Source organism: Notolabrus celidotus, chromosome 19, assembly GCF_009762535.1.
Source record: "Notolabrus celidotus isolate fNotCel1 chromosome 19, fNotCel1.pri, whole genome shotgun sequence".
NCBI lineage: Eukaryota > Metazoa > Chordata > Actinopteri > Labriformes > Labridae > Notolabrus > Notolabrus celidotus.
Genome location: NC_048290.1, coordinates 12,708,940 through 12,725,091, shown reverse-complemented (window position 1 = coordinate 12,725,091; position 16,152 = coordinate 12,708,940). Strand labels below are relative to the sequence as shown.

The 16,152-nt window shown below is 35.9% G+C and overlaps 1 protein-coding gene across 1 annotated transcript; it reads left to right on the top strand.

The window, feature by feature from the left end:
* The first annotated feature begins 2,062 nt into the window (after window positions 1-2,062).
* On the top strand, window positions 2,063-15,830 carry pstpip2 (proline-serine-threonine phosphatase interacting protein 2). Its single transcript, XM_034709459.1, has 14 exons — window positions 2,063-2,668; window positions 3,608-3,708; window positions 8,134-8,208; window positions 10,295-10,329; window positions 10,446-10,552; window positions 10,651-10,713; window positions 11,110-11,208; window positions 12,037-12,082; window positions 13,379-13,458; window positions 13,546-13,644; window positions 14,769-14,865; window positions 14,942-15,026; window positions 15,131-15,168; window positions 15,354-15,830. Exons 1-14 carry the CDS (start codon window positions 2,636-2,638, stop codon window positions 15,404-15,406), a joined length of 1,011 nt encoding a protein of 336 aa, XP_034565350.1. The 5' UTR covers window positions 2,063-2,635; the 3' UTR covers window positions 15,407-15,830.
* Window positions 15,831-16,152: the final 322 nt, after the last annotated feature.

Sequence of the window (16,152 nt, the reverse complement as noted above, 5' to 3'; positions counted from 1 at the left end):
CTTAACAGGTAAGACAGGTTTGTTTCGCATGTTTGTCTCTTTGTCAAAACCAATCCTGTGATCATTTAAGAGAAACAGAGAGTCATAGGGTCCCTTCACGCAAGTGTTTATGTAATAAAACAGCTCTACCAAGAGAAACTAAGTACAACTGTCAACAAAGCTTTAGACTGCAAACCATGAATGAACCCTTGTCAGAGATATATCTGATACCATAAACATGAAATTGTGCACTATTAAAATGTTACATGAGAAACTTCAAAGTCATTCATTCAAACTGAAAATGAAACTCACTCAGTAATTTAAATTGACAGTCTACCTCAAAACTTTGTTCTCTAACCTCTAGTGAAGGTTTATATTTATAGCATTAAAGTGTATATGAAGGTGATTTGTGTCAGAGTTCTTATGCTTTTTTTTAGATGGGGGCACTAGAATATACCTAACTCTCCAAAAAGATACAGCTACCTCTGCCAGACTATGAATTCTGGTGTTCCACTTTGAACCTGATTTAGGTCATATTCTTACTTCAGATCCTTGTTGCTCCCTCCTGACCTGCTGTGACCTCCTGTTCATGTCATTCTTGTCATGTCATTCATCAGCCAAAACAAGCTGCTCAGCTGTTCCCACGTCCCTCATTAACTTTGCAATACTGTACTGAGAGGTCATGTAAACAACTGAAACTATATAATGAATACATATGAAAGCATACCCAGCATTGCAAATTATTATTTTAAGAACTGCTCTTTACCAAATACCCTTCACTCTAAAAATCACACTTCGGATTAGGATTTGTAAAGGTAAAAATGAACAGACTTAAGTTATGCTTCTGTAAATTTAGTGTAAAGATAATAACCACAACTGTTTGAATAAGCACTTCTGACAAAAAAAATCCCCCCCAATTTATTTTTTTTCTGATTTGAAATGTATAAGTTTTTGCAAACACTCAAGACAAATAATGACATTACAATACAAAAAAGAAAACAGACAAAAATGAAACGAAACAAAATCTAATCTAATAAAGTAACAATAAAAATAAATAAATACTAAATAGATAAATAAATAAATAAAATAAAAATAAAACCCAAACAAACGTACAATATATATATATATATATATATAAAACCCAATAATAATAATGAAAATAATAAAAAGATAATTAAAAAAAATTAAAAAGGGGGAAAAAAATCCCCAAACAAACATACCATAGACACAAAAATATCATGCATATACCTATGCACACATGCACTCATAAGCACATATACATGTACACATTTTAAAGAAAGATACATAAATAAATAAATAAATAAAATAAAATAGGGGGGGGGCTCTCATTTTCCAACTCATTGTAACGAAGAGGCAATTAACTATCAAAGACACTCTGACACATTGTGACAACCAACCCCATCACGGGGATGGTTGTCACACACTATAGGGTTGGTTGTCAAACACTATGGGGATGGTTGTCACAATTGTATTTCAATGGGAAAAATCTTTTAAAAAAGGCAAGAAGGCAGAACTAAATTTGAAAGTTTAATTGCACTGACAAGTGATAGGCCTACATAACTTAATGCATTTTAACATAAAATGAGCAAGGAACATGAACAGGAAACACATCTTTAGGCCAGCCTATATAACAACATAAAGAACAAAACAAATAGGCCGAACAATAATGGCCTACTCAACTAGGTGTTACATGTGACGACCAACCCTAAAGAGAATGTGACGACCAACCCCAACTGGAATTGTTTGCTAGCATCAAGGCTAACAACCATCTAACAAGTAGTAGTATTAGCTAGCTAATAAAAATCTGAACTATAGCTTTCCCCTCACACTTTGTAAGGGTAACACTTGTTTTGTTATAAACCCATCGTTTAAAAGCCTAGAAGAAAAATACTGAGGAGCTGAATATTTACAATTTGACTTGAAAAACACAAAAAGTCCTCTCACCTCAAGTTCAGCTGTCTTACTCCAGAGAAGACTATGTAGGTGAGCTCTGATCCTAATTCTGGAAATGTCCATACCACAATTTGAGAGACAGTGCCCTCTGGTGGCGAGATATGACGAGTGTGCCAACCAACCCGTGTGACAACCAACCCCGTTCTCCCCTACTCGAGCTACAGCGTTTTGGACCAGCAATCAAAAGGAGCCATCAAAGACTGTCAGCCATCCGCAAACTGAAAGGACTCTATATTGCCCCTCGTCTCCTCCTACTGCTGTATCAAAGCATGATTCAATCCAAGGGCTCGCCTACTGAACAGAAGGCTTTGTGAACAGTGTAGAGTGCAGACTGGGTTTTTTTTTAATGTTGACGTTGGTGTTTGCTTGCATTAAAGTCTAAAGTCTGAAGAGTCTTTAGAGACTTATAAAGGCAGCATGATCAAAAGGGAATTAAAGTAATCAATATCAATTATATTAACAGAGCTTCACTTAGGCTTGATTGCTGTGAACCATGTACATACCTCAGTTCATCACTAGGTGGCAGCACACTAGAAGTGAAGTGAACGTGTGAACCGTTGACGTTAACTCCCTCATGCCCAGCCCATACTGTCACTGTGGCTTTAACAGGCAGAGCTGATGAACAGTCACTGTCAGTCAGAGAACAGACCTGTGAAACCACTGTTCCTGTCCTTTTCAAAACATGAAAAACCTTCATTTCAAGGATTTCTTCTGGGTAAGTTTTGTACAATTTACTTATTTTTTGTTACAATTATGAGTATTTGTTGGGAACAGTGATTCTGTTTGGTAAATTCTTGTTTTTTGGGGGGAGGGTTGCATTTGAATGGTTCCACTTTTGGTAAGTTATTTATGTATATAGTACCAGGGGATAAAAATTAAAACCACTGAAAAATTCTTAGTTAAAAGTTTTGTATAGATAGATATACGTATGCCAAAGTGGGCTACCTATGCAAATATAAAAACAAACATCCATATGTTACCTTTAACTCTAGTCTGTTCCTATTCATGTTTTGGGAGTTTTATAATTTGTGCATTATTGTGTAAGTTTCATTCTATGTTTGTAGCAAGTCATAGTTGGTAAACTGAATATAAGAGCTGATTATAGATTCACAAGTATCTGCAAAGTCACTAGTATCTACAGTGTGGTTTTAAGATAAATGTGAATAAAAAGTTCTGTATTCCAAAGTGAATAAAATGTAAATAGTCAAGTAAAGTACATGTGCTATTCAAAGTACTTTGTACTTAGTACTCCACTGCTATCTCTGTAATTTTACAATAGGCCACTTGAATTTGCCTTATAATAAAAAGTTTTTTAAAGTTTTTAGAAATAGAGAGGCAATATCTTGCTGAGCAAGGTTAGGTTGATTATATGCTGTAACCCTTCTTAGCTTAACTAAATTATGGAGAAGTAATGTGCAAAACATCAATTTACACTCACTGTTTAAAATCTTGATGTGTAAGTGTATCTTCACAAGTTTAGACAGAGCCTGCTGGCCTTGTGGTAAAGGACCGGGTGTTTGACAGAGAAGTGGTAGTAAAGGTTATGGCAATCTATTATATTTGTTAATGGTGCATAACATCTAAAAAATGATCCTCAACTGTGCTACAATCCAAAGGAGATAAACATAAATAATATTTTACATTTAATTTACAGAACTCTGACCTGACCTGCACTGGTGGCTATGATGCCATCATTCTGTATCTCAATGATGGCAGAAGGACATGCAAAGAGGTGGAAGAGTTCATGAAAGCCAGGTAGTACCTTGATTAGTACCTAATCTGTGTGTCATGATGCAAAACAGACCATCTACAACATATTTGTTTGTTAGTTAGTTAGTTTTGGATTGTAAATTATTACTGTGGTAGTTACTGTATTGCATATCAGAGGCAGCATATGTATCAGTGCATTAAGGCTATAGATAGAAAACAGTGTGATAAAGTTCAAGTGAAAAGCCCTTGTGGTTTTCTTGGTTTTGATCCCCATCACAATTGACTTTATTTCCGCAGCAGCTGATAAAATGCTTGATTGCACAAACAGCTACACCTTCAATGTTTGACAAAGTAAGAGAACAAAAGTCAGATAAGGAGAGTTTGCAGAAAGTGAAAGCTTAAAAAGAGAAGGAACATGGACTGTAGACTTTGCAGAGTCATTATAATGGGAAGTTGCAAGATTCATGAGTGAGAGAGATGAGTGAGAGATACTTCCTGAGTGACCAGTAAGTGGATATGAAGCAATCAAAGACAAAAATAACAAAGGATTAAGCATAGCTTTGTGAGAAGTTATTCGAGAGGGCACAAGAAACCAACAAGTGCAAACACAGATATCATATAAATAATAGATCATTGAAGAGGGAGGGTGAACTTGAGATCTACAGTTTATTTTAACAGGACATTTCTGAACATTTAGAGAATGCCCTCTGGGTGATTTTAAAAGTAAACTGAAGACTTGCCTTTTTAATCTGGCTGTAATTTCCTTTTAGCCCTGGACTTCATTATAACCATTATGACCATTGTTTTAGCATCCTTTTTATTTATTTAATTATATTCTATATTTTTCTCTGGTATTTATATGATTTCATTTAATTGTTCTTATTTTAATTGATTTTATTTTAGTTTTCAGTGTTTCATTTCACATTCCTCAATCTTGTTTTAGTCTTGTATCATGTTATCTGTTGCTGTTGTTATCTGCCTCTGTTCTTTTTAGAAGCACTTTGGGCTGCATGCTTGAATGTATGTAAAAGGTGCTATATACTGTAAATAGAAATGAGTTGAGTGGAGAGAGTCGAGTTGCCATTTTGGAGAAAAATTACCAACAAAGGCAAAATTATGAGTTGGTCAGTAATCTGGACCGGCTGTATTAAAAGATGTAGTTAGAGTGTTAAGTGCCAGGGAGCATTTTCAAAAGTTTTGTATGCACAAACAAAACTTTAAAGTCTAAGTTCAATATTTGTATTGAGAAATATTGCAAATGTACAGTGACAGCTCAAGTTAGAGAATCACAAAAGCAAATAAATGTACAGGAAGTGACTAAATTTAAATCTTAATTTTATTTCCTGATCTTATATTGGTAGTATAGCTTATTTAGTGGCACCTGTTCCACTTAGAGGAGAAATGGAAAAATATGTAATGTATTACCATCCTGTAGCTCTCAACCTGTCATAACAAATCATGTATTGTGAGGCATGATCTAGATAGAGTTTATAATGAAGTCATACAAAGTTTTTCATTTGAATTTTGATTTCCTCCTTCCTTATGAGATTAGAAATCAGTCAACCTTTCTCTTCGTCTTATCTCTCTCTGATATCCCACACACATATGCACCAACACATACACATGTCCCATTGGCAGCAAGTGACATAAACCTCCTGTGTTTCCACTGCAGTGCAATTATTCAAAAATTAGCAAAAATTAAAATGATGTGGGGACATTATTGATTCATGTAAATAACAGACGCTTTTCTTCAGCAGAATATAACACAAAAATGGAAATTAAGCAAATGAGGATATTGTGAAAGAACATAACTGAAAGTATCCTCATGGTGGAACAAGAAGTATTGACAAGGTTTTCCAAAATATCACAAGAGCTGCCATAAAATGTACAGCATGGACACGTGCTAGAAATACCATGTGGTGGAGAATTAGCTAAACAAGGTAGAAAGATACATTTGTGGGGGGCGAGTTTGGCCTTTAGTCCAATCAGCCATTCTTCACTCTCTGTCCTGGTTTTCTGCTCTATCCACTGTCCTATCCTCTCAGAATACAGACATAAATGCTTGAAAAATATAGCTTAAAAAAACAAAGATCAATCTGTGTATTTATTTGCAAGATGTATAGATAAGGATGGTACTATTTTGAATTCATGGAATATGTAGTGAAAAAAATTATATATAAAGTAGGGAAGATACGTTTGTAAGAAATCAGGGCTGATACTTATATTTTTTACATTGACCTTTGAGCATTTTTCATGTCTGTTTTTCAAATCAGCCATGTGTTTTCACTTATTTAAATTGCTGCTAGTAGTCTCTCCTCTCTCTCCCTTTCTCTCTCTCTCTCTCTCTCTCTCTCTCTCTCTCTCTCTCTCTCTCTCTATATATATATATATATATATATATATATATATATATATATATATATATGTATATATATATATATATATATGTCATGATTTTCCTTGATGTGCTTACTTTTATATTTATACACACACATGTATATGTGTATATATATATATGTGTGTGTATGTACGTATATGTATATATATATGTGAATGTAAATATATATATGTATATATATGTCTATGTAAATATATATATATATGTATATATATGTGTATATACATATATATACACAGTATATATAAATACGTTTATAAATACATATACTATACACATGCACACACACACACACACACACACACACACATACAGTATATATATATATATGTATGTGTGTTTATATTTCTATATAAATATATATATATATATATATATATATATTTTTTTTTTTTTTTTTTTTAATTGTTGCATGTAGTCCCTTCTCCTCAAATGTCACTGGAGAATGGCTTACAATCTGAATGTCGCAGATCTTCCTTAGAGACAGTGTAACATTAAGCACAGCACCTATTGCCCTTTTATACCACCTCAACTTGCTCTAATATTTATCCCTGTCAAAATAAGAATAAGCAAAATCCATCGATGAGTTTTAGTTTTGTGTTGATATGTATCTAAAGTAGGAACTAAACAATGTCACAATCTCACATAGAGAGCACTTGGTGTGTTTATTTTTAATAGCATGCTGTCAGCAGAGAATTTTGTTGACTTCCTGACTCTGCAGACCCAATAAAACAGTTTGGCAAAATCCATCGATGAGTTTTAGTTTTTTGTGTTGAAATGCATTCAAAGTAGGAACCAAACATTGTCACAATGTCACAATGTCACAGAGAGAGCACTTGGTGTGTTAAATTTTAATAGCATGCTGTCAGCTGAGAATCCTGTTGACTTCCTGATTCTGCAGACCTAATAAAACAGTGTAGGTATTCAAGTAATTGAGAATAGAAATCATTTACAGAAGTTATTTCCTGGTTGGCACACACGTTGTCTTGTTGCACACGTGTGTAAATGCTTTAGACTAGGGATGTCCCTTTTAGCTGTTTGGGCCTCTGATCCCAATATCACATAGTAGTATTTGCCTACATATTAGAGCTATAAACTGTATTTTTTTTGCTTGTTAATAATAAAACAAAAGTAAACAAGTGAACAAAAAGATGTCTTCAGCCTGTTTTAAATGCTCTGTTGTATAAGACCCACAAAACTGGAGTGTATAAACTTGAAAGTGGAGGAATACACATGGGACAAACAACAAACTCCAAATGTCACCAACGCCAGTCACATCATGTTATCAATCACCTCATATGTTGTCACAAACTTTGTTGCACAGCTCCGGTAAGGTGGTGTCTGAAATGTAGTGTTGAGATGGAAGGACATACCATGAGTCGAAAAGCTCCAAAAGAAGGGAAAAACTTGCAACTTCCAACACAGGGATAGGCTAATTGTCCAAAGGGTTGAAATTAAACACAATCTCTGTAATGTTTTTGGTCTTTTTTCTTGTTGGGTCATCTATCCCTCTTTTAGAGTCCAGAGTTTGTTTCCTCAGCACCTTTCCTCTGTAGCTTTGGAGAACACGCCGTATTCAGTTCAATGTTAAGTTTGTAGATGCATCAAACTGGTCGTCTTAAATGCATTCACATGCTACCACTTTGATAATAATAATCATAAATGTATGTATAACTCAGACCTTCTAAATAATGGAACTTAAAGTAAATGTATGGCCCTGTTTGGATTTTTTCAAAATAGCCACCTTCATTTGTTGTCCTATTTTCATTTTGTTTCAGCAGGAGTTCGAAGCAGTGTGATAACAGTGTTGGAAAAACTGTTCTGTTTCCTAAGCCACTCGCATGCAAACCGAATATTTGTTAGTCTAGGATGTGGTCTTGCCTTCTTCATTGTCAGCAAACTATCAATTTATGACATCTGTTTCTAAAAATAGCTGCTGATTGTAAGTGTTGACCAAGCTGTTTGCATATATGTAAACAAGTGAACCATTACGAATGTCTTGTTTTACAAGACATAGTCGTCTTTATTCATACTTTCACACTGGACTCTCTTTTTCTGGTTCTTTCTTTCAGGGCCTCAATTGAAGAAAAATATGCCAAAGAACTGCTGGGTTTGTCCAAGAAGGTGTGTGGACACAATGAGATGAAGTAAGCAACCTCTGTGTTGAGATGGGGCGATTCATTTTTGTCTATGACCAGAACTGTTTGCAGAGTGTATCACCTCAGTGGTGGCGTTATGCACATTTTTAAGTGGAATACAAAAAGCAATAATAAGATTAACATTTCTAACAGTTTGAAAGCAGGACTGAAGATTACATATCTTTGTCTGTAGTTTCCTCATAATGTTACTTTAAATGGTCAGGTTTGGACATTTTGTTTCTGTATCAGCAAGTCTAGTTCCCATTCAGTTTGTGGTTACACTGAGAGCGACTGTGTTTCTGCTTAGAGGTGTTGTTGAGGTGGGAAGAGGAAGGAAGACTCATGGGGGAGGGTGACAGTAAAGAGTACTTCATAGCTTTCTAAAGTGATGGTGCATTGTTAATAATGCTCTCTGTTTGAGCTTCCCTGTGGACATTTTTGCAAGCAAACAAAAGGTGCTTTTCTATCACCATTTATCATCAAAAGCTTGTGTCAAACCATAAAAAGTGTTCTGCAGGTTATGAAGTCTGAACATGTATATGTATATGTATATATACATACATATATATATATATGTAAAATCTATTTAAGTATAATATATATATAAATTTACTTACAATCTATATATTTAAAAATATATAGGGATATATATATATATATATATTCCGCATCTCAATAATAATCTGAGCTAGTTCCCAGTTGACAGAAATTAGAGAAATAAATTAGCTTGCTTTCTCCTTTCTCTCTCTTCTATTTGATATCCTGGTTTCACTTACCTATAGAGAGACATGGTGCTCCAGCATCAGGCACTTGGCTCTATGGACTGTAATCAAATCAATCCTGTTGTGTCTTGGACTGAACTTTTTTGCCGTTTGGTCAATCAATCAATCAATATCAATCAATCTTTATTTGTATAGCACCAAATCACAACAAATGTTATCTCAAGACACTTTTACAAACATAGGAGGTCTAGAGAGAGAGAGAGAGAGAGAGAGATGATAGTGATGAGACAGTGAGTAATCTGTCCTACTTTTCCCCCTACTACAACGGATGGAACCTGGATGGTTGAACTTTTACCTGTCACTTATACCAGTCTAGATTGCACTATCTTAATAAAAGACATTGCTAAGCGAGTATTGAAAAGGGGAGCAACACTGAAAAACTCTTTTTTCCAACACTTTGGCCTGTAGGATCTTCTGGTAAAAGGCTGCATTCTATGAAGGGTTCAAAAGTATCAAGAAGTATTCAATTTCAAATGTTAACTGTATTTCTTGCATAATTTAAAATTTTTAGTGCTGAGTTTAAAATACTTTCTGACTTCTTGACTACTCTGTTTTTTCAGTCGCCTTTACTTCCTTTTCTTTGAATGAGTACACATCTGTCAAGGTGTTACTCTTCCTTGTTCATGCCATGGGGGAACAGTTCTTATCAATATTGCTCATAGTGTCACCAGCATAGGCTGCATAAAAAACGGATGTAGCATCCGTGACATTATCCATCTGTTCCTGAGCGCTGTTTTGAAGCCGATCGTTGACGGGTGCCATATTGGAAATGCTGAGCACAACCAAACTTTGTCCGAGTTACTGTGAAGTAAAGAGGCTGGCCTTTAGGGTTTTCGCTAACAGCTACAGGGTGCCTGCCTGTCAATCAAGTGAGCCATGTCCTTATTTGGGCAAAACTAATAAGTTTAATATCTTCGAAAATGCTGAGTTATAAAAAAAAAATCACCCCCTGTACAGTGTGTGCCGATACAGAAATGAGCTACTCAGACCTAAACAGTTTTTTGAACCAGGCTGTAAACATGTTTATTAATGCTGCTAAGATCGCCGTTTGAATGGGTGTGTATGTGGTTTCTGGTTTCCTCAAACGGACGCTTAATGAACTGTAGTTTTTAGCACTTCCGCATGGGGTTCATATTTTTAGACCAGAGGTTGCTGCTTGGTCACCAGCAATCAAAAGCTCTGCAGTGTAGCTTTGATTTGATCTAATGGTTCAGTGAAGCAAAAGTTAAAGGGATTTGTGGTTGACTCAGTTTATGCAGAATTTGTACAAGCATTCCCCTTTCTTAAAAACTTTTTTTTTTCTCCCTTTAAAGCACCCTGAAAAGATCACTGGACGTGTTCAAATTACGTAAGTGTTTTGAATTTTACAGTTTTCATTATAACTCCTGTTTTACTGCCATCATTAATTTTCTTCATTTTGATGCTCTGCAGCTTAGAAATTAAAACATGTTTTTACCATTGCAGAGACTGAACATGTGAGTCTGTCACACCTACAACTAGCCCAGAGCATGAGGGACGAGGCCAAAAAACTGGAGGACTTCAGAGAAAAACAAAAAGAAGCAAGGAAAAAGGTTGGGAGTTTGATAATGCAGCATTATGATGGTGTAATGTACCAGCCTGTGTGCAATACATGTGAAGTTTCTGACTAGATATAATTGTTTCATTTTAGATTGAGCAGCAGATGGATGCCCTCCACAAACAGAAGTCTTCACAGTTCAAAAAGACAATGGATGTGAGTAAAAAGGAATTTCCTTTTATCTGCCAAACCAAAGCCATAACACTACTTTTTTTTTAATTCAAAGGCCAAAAATGCTACCTATTAGGTTACAAATAACAGAAGTATTTCAATAAAGGGACACCAGCAGAGCTTATTTTGTGAGTCATGTAAGAGGGGTTTCAGTTGTGTTATGAAAACAGTGAAAAAAATAATCCCTCCTCTGTTCTTCCTCTTTGGTGGGGGAAGTTGTGTTGGCCAGTCTGGGAAGCTTACCACAGGGAAAACATTTTAATACCATTAATATCTTCAAAGAAGAAGTACTTGTCATGTACCATACAAAGATTTTCAATAGAATCTAAATGAACTTAACGGTAGATTGATTGTATGTTTACTGTGACGGTGTGTCCCTAGACCAAGAAGACGTACGAGCAGAAGTGCAGAGACAAAGAAGAGGCCGATCAGAACGTGAACCGAAACACCAACACCAACAACACCAAGCACATAGAGAAGGTACGATGGAAACACTGGAGCAAGAGTCAACAGTTAGACAAAGGTTAAAATATTTCATTTCTACACCTGTGGTTGTATTTTTTTTAAGTTTATTTCTGTCGCTACTCATTTACAAAATTGTCATTCATCCTCTGAAGTAGTGTGTCAGTCTGCACACATGAAGAAAAGCAGTGCTCGTCTTTATTTGTCAACATTTTGGTGACAGAAATCATGAATCATGAATCATTTGAGCTTTTTATTAGATCAGAAAAATAAACATGCACTGTACCACCTTCTTTTGTTCAGTTGGATTGTTTTTAGATGTTGTAAGAGGATGTAAACCTTATATGATTTACCTAATAAATGAACCCTTTCATCAGAAGTACTATTTACAAAAATTTACAAAAGATAGATTTTTAAGCCTCCCAGACCCTGACTGGTAGATGATTCCAAAGGAGAAGTGCCTGATAACTGAAGGCTCTACCTCCCATACTACAATTTTAAAGACTTTAGGTATGACAAGCAGGTCTGCATGCTGGGAGCGTAGTGTTCTAGAGGGGTGATAGGGCACCATAACACAAGTTAATTATAAAAGGCCACTTTATATCTTGTGTCACATCAAGGACTAAGATGTGAAACTACACTTTGGAAATCTGAGACAGGTAGACATTGTATTGAAGAGGCAATAGACTACAAAAAGTGCTACTGTTAACACACTAGTTTTTGAGAGTGGAATCACTGATATTGTCTTTCAGCTGTAATTCCTGTTTACATTAGTTGCTGTGTGTTGAACTTTGATCCACTGTTAAATAGATTTTTCTCATCTGCTCTTTGTTAAACATCTTTCAGCTCTACTCAAAAGCACAGCAAGCAAAACAGAATGCAGAAGAAGCAGGTAAGTTGACAAAGTAAAACCTGCTGCTTTACAACATCAATTGTACGGTTTATGAGCTGTTCTTAACCCAGATGGACTAGATTAATAGAGTTATGTAGCACTTTTATCCAAGCTGCTTCACAGTTTGCTTTTATGTCATGCTTTCACACACATACTTAAACTACAGAGGTTTTGAGCCACCATGCAATGTACCAGATTGAACCATGTTGGTTATTCATTTCTTGCCTGAGAACACTCAAAAACAAATATCTCAACAACTCAACAACAATGTCACAACTTCTCTTACTTTACCTCCAGTGCCAATGTTTGGTTCACATTTGTGGTTTTGAGGGGTTATTCTTAGTCGAAGGATACTTCAACTTGGTGCCACCTGCTGGTAAAATTTTAATCTTCCATGAGTTTGACTTGAGATCCAATACCTGCAAAAGTACACATTCTTGTCATCAGCATAGCATTTAGAGCCGTTCAGATAACATGACACTTCTATACCAAAGGCTCTTTCACATCTTTCACACAATCTTTCAAGCATGTTAATATGCTGATATTAACCTTTGGCTCATGCAAAGCTGTACCAGAGCAGTCTGGTACAAGTCTTAAATAGCTACCAACACTGCAACTATCAAGGCTGATATACATGAGGCTCTTTTTACCACTATGATAGTCGCAGCCGTAGACGGCCTGCTGCTGTGGACGTTCCAGACTCCAGCTGCTACAGACATGCCGGACTCCAGCGGCAACAGCCACTACTACTACTACTACTACTACTACTACTACTATCCGTCTCAACACTATCATCACTCTCTATCTCTCTTATTCTCCTCTATCCCTTTTTCTGACCCCAACTTGGTCAAAGCAGATGGCTGTCTAACATGAGTCTGGTTCTGCTCGAGGTTTCTTCCTGTTAAAAGAACGTCGAGCAGAACCAGAAAAGAACGTTTTTCCTTGCTGCTGTAAAAAGCAAAGTACTGCAAGGTGCAATGCTCATGGTGGATTAAGATGAGATGTCTTGATGTTGAGTCTTTGTTAATAATTGAACATAGAGTATGGTCTAGACCTGCTATGTTTGTAAAAGCATCTTGAGACAATGTGTGTTGTGATTTGGCACGATACAAATAGAGATTGATTGATTGATTGATTGATTGATTGATTGATTGATTGATTGATTGATTGATTGATTGATTGATTGATTGATTGATTGATTGATTGATTGATTGATTGATGATATACCACAAGGGAGACTGTACTGTAAGAAGGCTACATTGTAATTTATGACATGACATATTTTTGGGCTTCTAGACAGGTTATACATCCAGAATGTGACAACACTAGGAAAGGTGAGAGACGAATGGCTGAAGGAACACATGAATGCCTGTGAGGTAAGACTTTTGGTAACTAAAAAATCCAAACATTCCATACCAACACATAGGAAGTGAAGGACCCAAAGATTTTTTTTTATTTCACAGATGTTTGAAAAACAGGCAATGGAGCGCATTAACTTTCTGAGGAACACAGTGTGGACTCACCTCAACCAACTTTCTCAGCAGTATGTGACCAGTGATGAGGTAAAGGCTGCATTGGAAGTAATTCAAGAGCTGAAAAAACAACATTTATTTTTCATAATATGAAATGAGTATGTAGGATATGAAAGAGGTCACTTGTAATGACTAAATCTACCTGTGTTATAGATAACACTCATATTTATGTAGGGTATTTGTTACTTTCAGCTAATTGTTCATAAAGATAGATTTAACATGCCTTCTCATCTCAGACATATTGCAGTTACCTGGTTAACATGGTGGAGCAATGTTAAATCTGCTGGTGGAGACCAAAAACAGAGCTAAAAAGAGAGCTAAATGTTGACTTACATTGATCAGGTGGCCACGAATGAACCTTATTATTTCTTTGTGTTTGTTACTTGCTAACATTTATGCTATGTAAACTTTGTAAGGTGATGATATGTCAGTATTGTGTTTACAGCTTGTACTTCCACTTCAAGTGCCCCCAAAAAGTGATTATATGTACATTGAAGTCATAGTAGAAGAGCATACTAATTGATATACCTATAAAGATTCATCCATGAGTGATACATTTGAATTTTAAAAGAAAACACACCTACACATTTACAGGACAAGATCAGCAAAAGAGATAAGTGATGCATCTTTGTATGCCAGGGTCGCCAAAATCAACCCAATTCCAAAGTATCCCTCAGGAGCTTCAAGTGACTGTGTTTTCTATCTGTTCTTATTTTCCTCACAGCAGGTGTTTGTTTGTAGTGAAATAACTGTAGAAATCTACCGTACACTACCTTCTCATCTCAAACAGACGTATTGCAGTTACCTGGTTAACATAGTGGAGCAACGTTAAATCTGCTGGTGGAGACTAAAAACAGAGCTAATAAGAGAGCTAAATGTTGACTTGCATTGATCAGGTGGCCACAAATGAAACTTCCTATTTTTTCTTTGTGTTTGTTACTTATATGAACTTGCTAACATGTATGCCATGTAAAATTTGGAAGGTGATGATATGTCAGTATTGTGTTTACAGCTTGTACTTCTACTGCAAGGCCCTCCACAAAACAATTCAATGTCTGATTCAAGTCATAGTAGAAGAGCATACCTATAAAGATATAGTTCATTTGACTCTGCCCTTGTTTTTAATGTCTCTTTTTTCTTGTGTGTGTGCATAGCTGCATGAGGAAGTGAGGAAGTCACTAGAACAGTGCGATGTCCAGGAGGATATTGAACACTTTGTTAACCTCAGGCGAAGTGGAGACAAACCACCAGGTGGGAGTCCTGTTACTCTTATTTACAAAATTAACAACTACAGTACATGAACTGTATTTTTCATCCTCTCTAACAGCTCCAGTTGTGTATGAGAATTTCTATAGCAGTCAGAGATCTCCAACTGGCGCTCAACCATCTCGACAGCCTCCACCAGTCATCAGGTTAAACAAGAGTCCTTTAATTTCACAATTTGACCTGCCCTTTACATTTTTTTGTCCCTCTCTGACTGTGATGTTTTTGCTCTACTCGTTTTATGGATTTGCAGACGAGGGCCGTTACCTGATCCAGCAAACAGCAGCAGGGGTATGTTTTGTTTTCACTTTAACACGCTGTAATGTGGGTTGCTTGCTTATGTGAGGGAAACAAAACACATTTTCAGAGGTTGGATTTGAGCTTGTGGCTTTAACATCAACAGCATTGCTGCTGCACACTTCTACCTTTCATACTCAACCACTGCAACCACTGTCCTATTTGTACTTTGATTGCAGACAACTCCTACTCATCGGTGCAGGACGCGGACTACAGTGTTATCCAGTACTAACACGCACAGATCAGCTGGTTAAGATCAAATCAGCTGGGCATGACTGGAGCTTTGTAATGGACACAAAGCTTACACAGGCCTCATCACTGTCTCGTTTGTGATTTCCTGTAAAGATACCACATGGAAATTAGTTTCACAGTTGTGTGAATGTGTAGTTTATCACAGCTTTATATGCAGATATGCTAATATTTTTTTATCCTCAGGTTCTTGTGTATACAGTGAACCTATATATATATATACGTATACATTGTATAGAACATTGGTAAAATTTGCCTTAATATAAAACCCTATTATCCGTTGAGCTACTTACTTAAAATAAATAGCAGAAGTCATTTGTGCAAGGCTTTTTTCTTCTGCTGCTTTCTGTCATACTTTCTATGTACTTATTTGTAGCATTACTTTTTAAACATTAGACTGATATTCACAACATGGATTCTGCATACCTTTTCCTTCTTCTCCGTTTCCTATTAAATGTCCGCTAACAGGAATGTTGTTGTTGATCGAGATGGTTTATACGCCCTGATTTTCATTTTGAAATTGTACAAGTCCTGTTTGTTGACATTCAATCAACATCTTAATATTTGGACAATTATGTTAAAGAAACAACTATAGATAATGGTTAAGTAAGATTACTTTCTATGTTCTGGATCAACAATCAAGTCATTAAATTACTTATTTATGATTGTGTCACAGTTTTTTGTAGTTCTTAAAACTGCTGTTAGAATTTGCACTTTGATTTTGCTTTA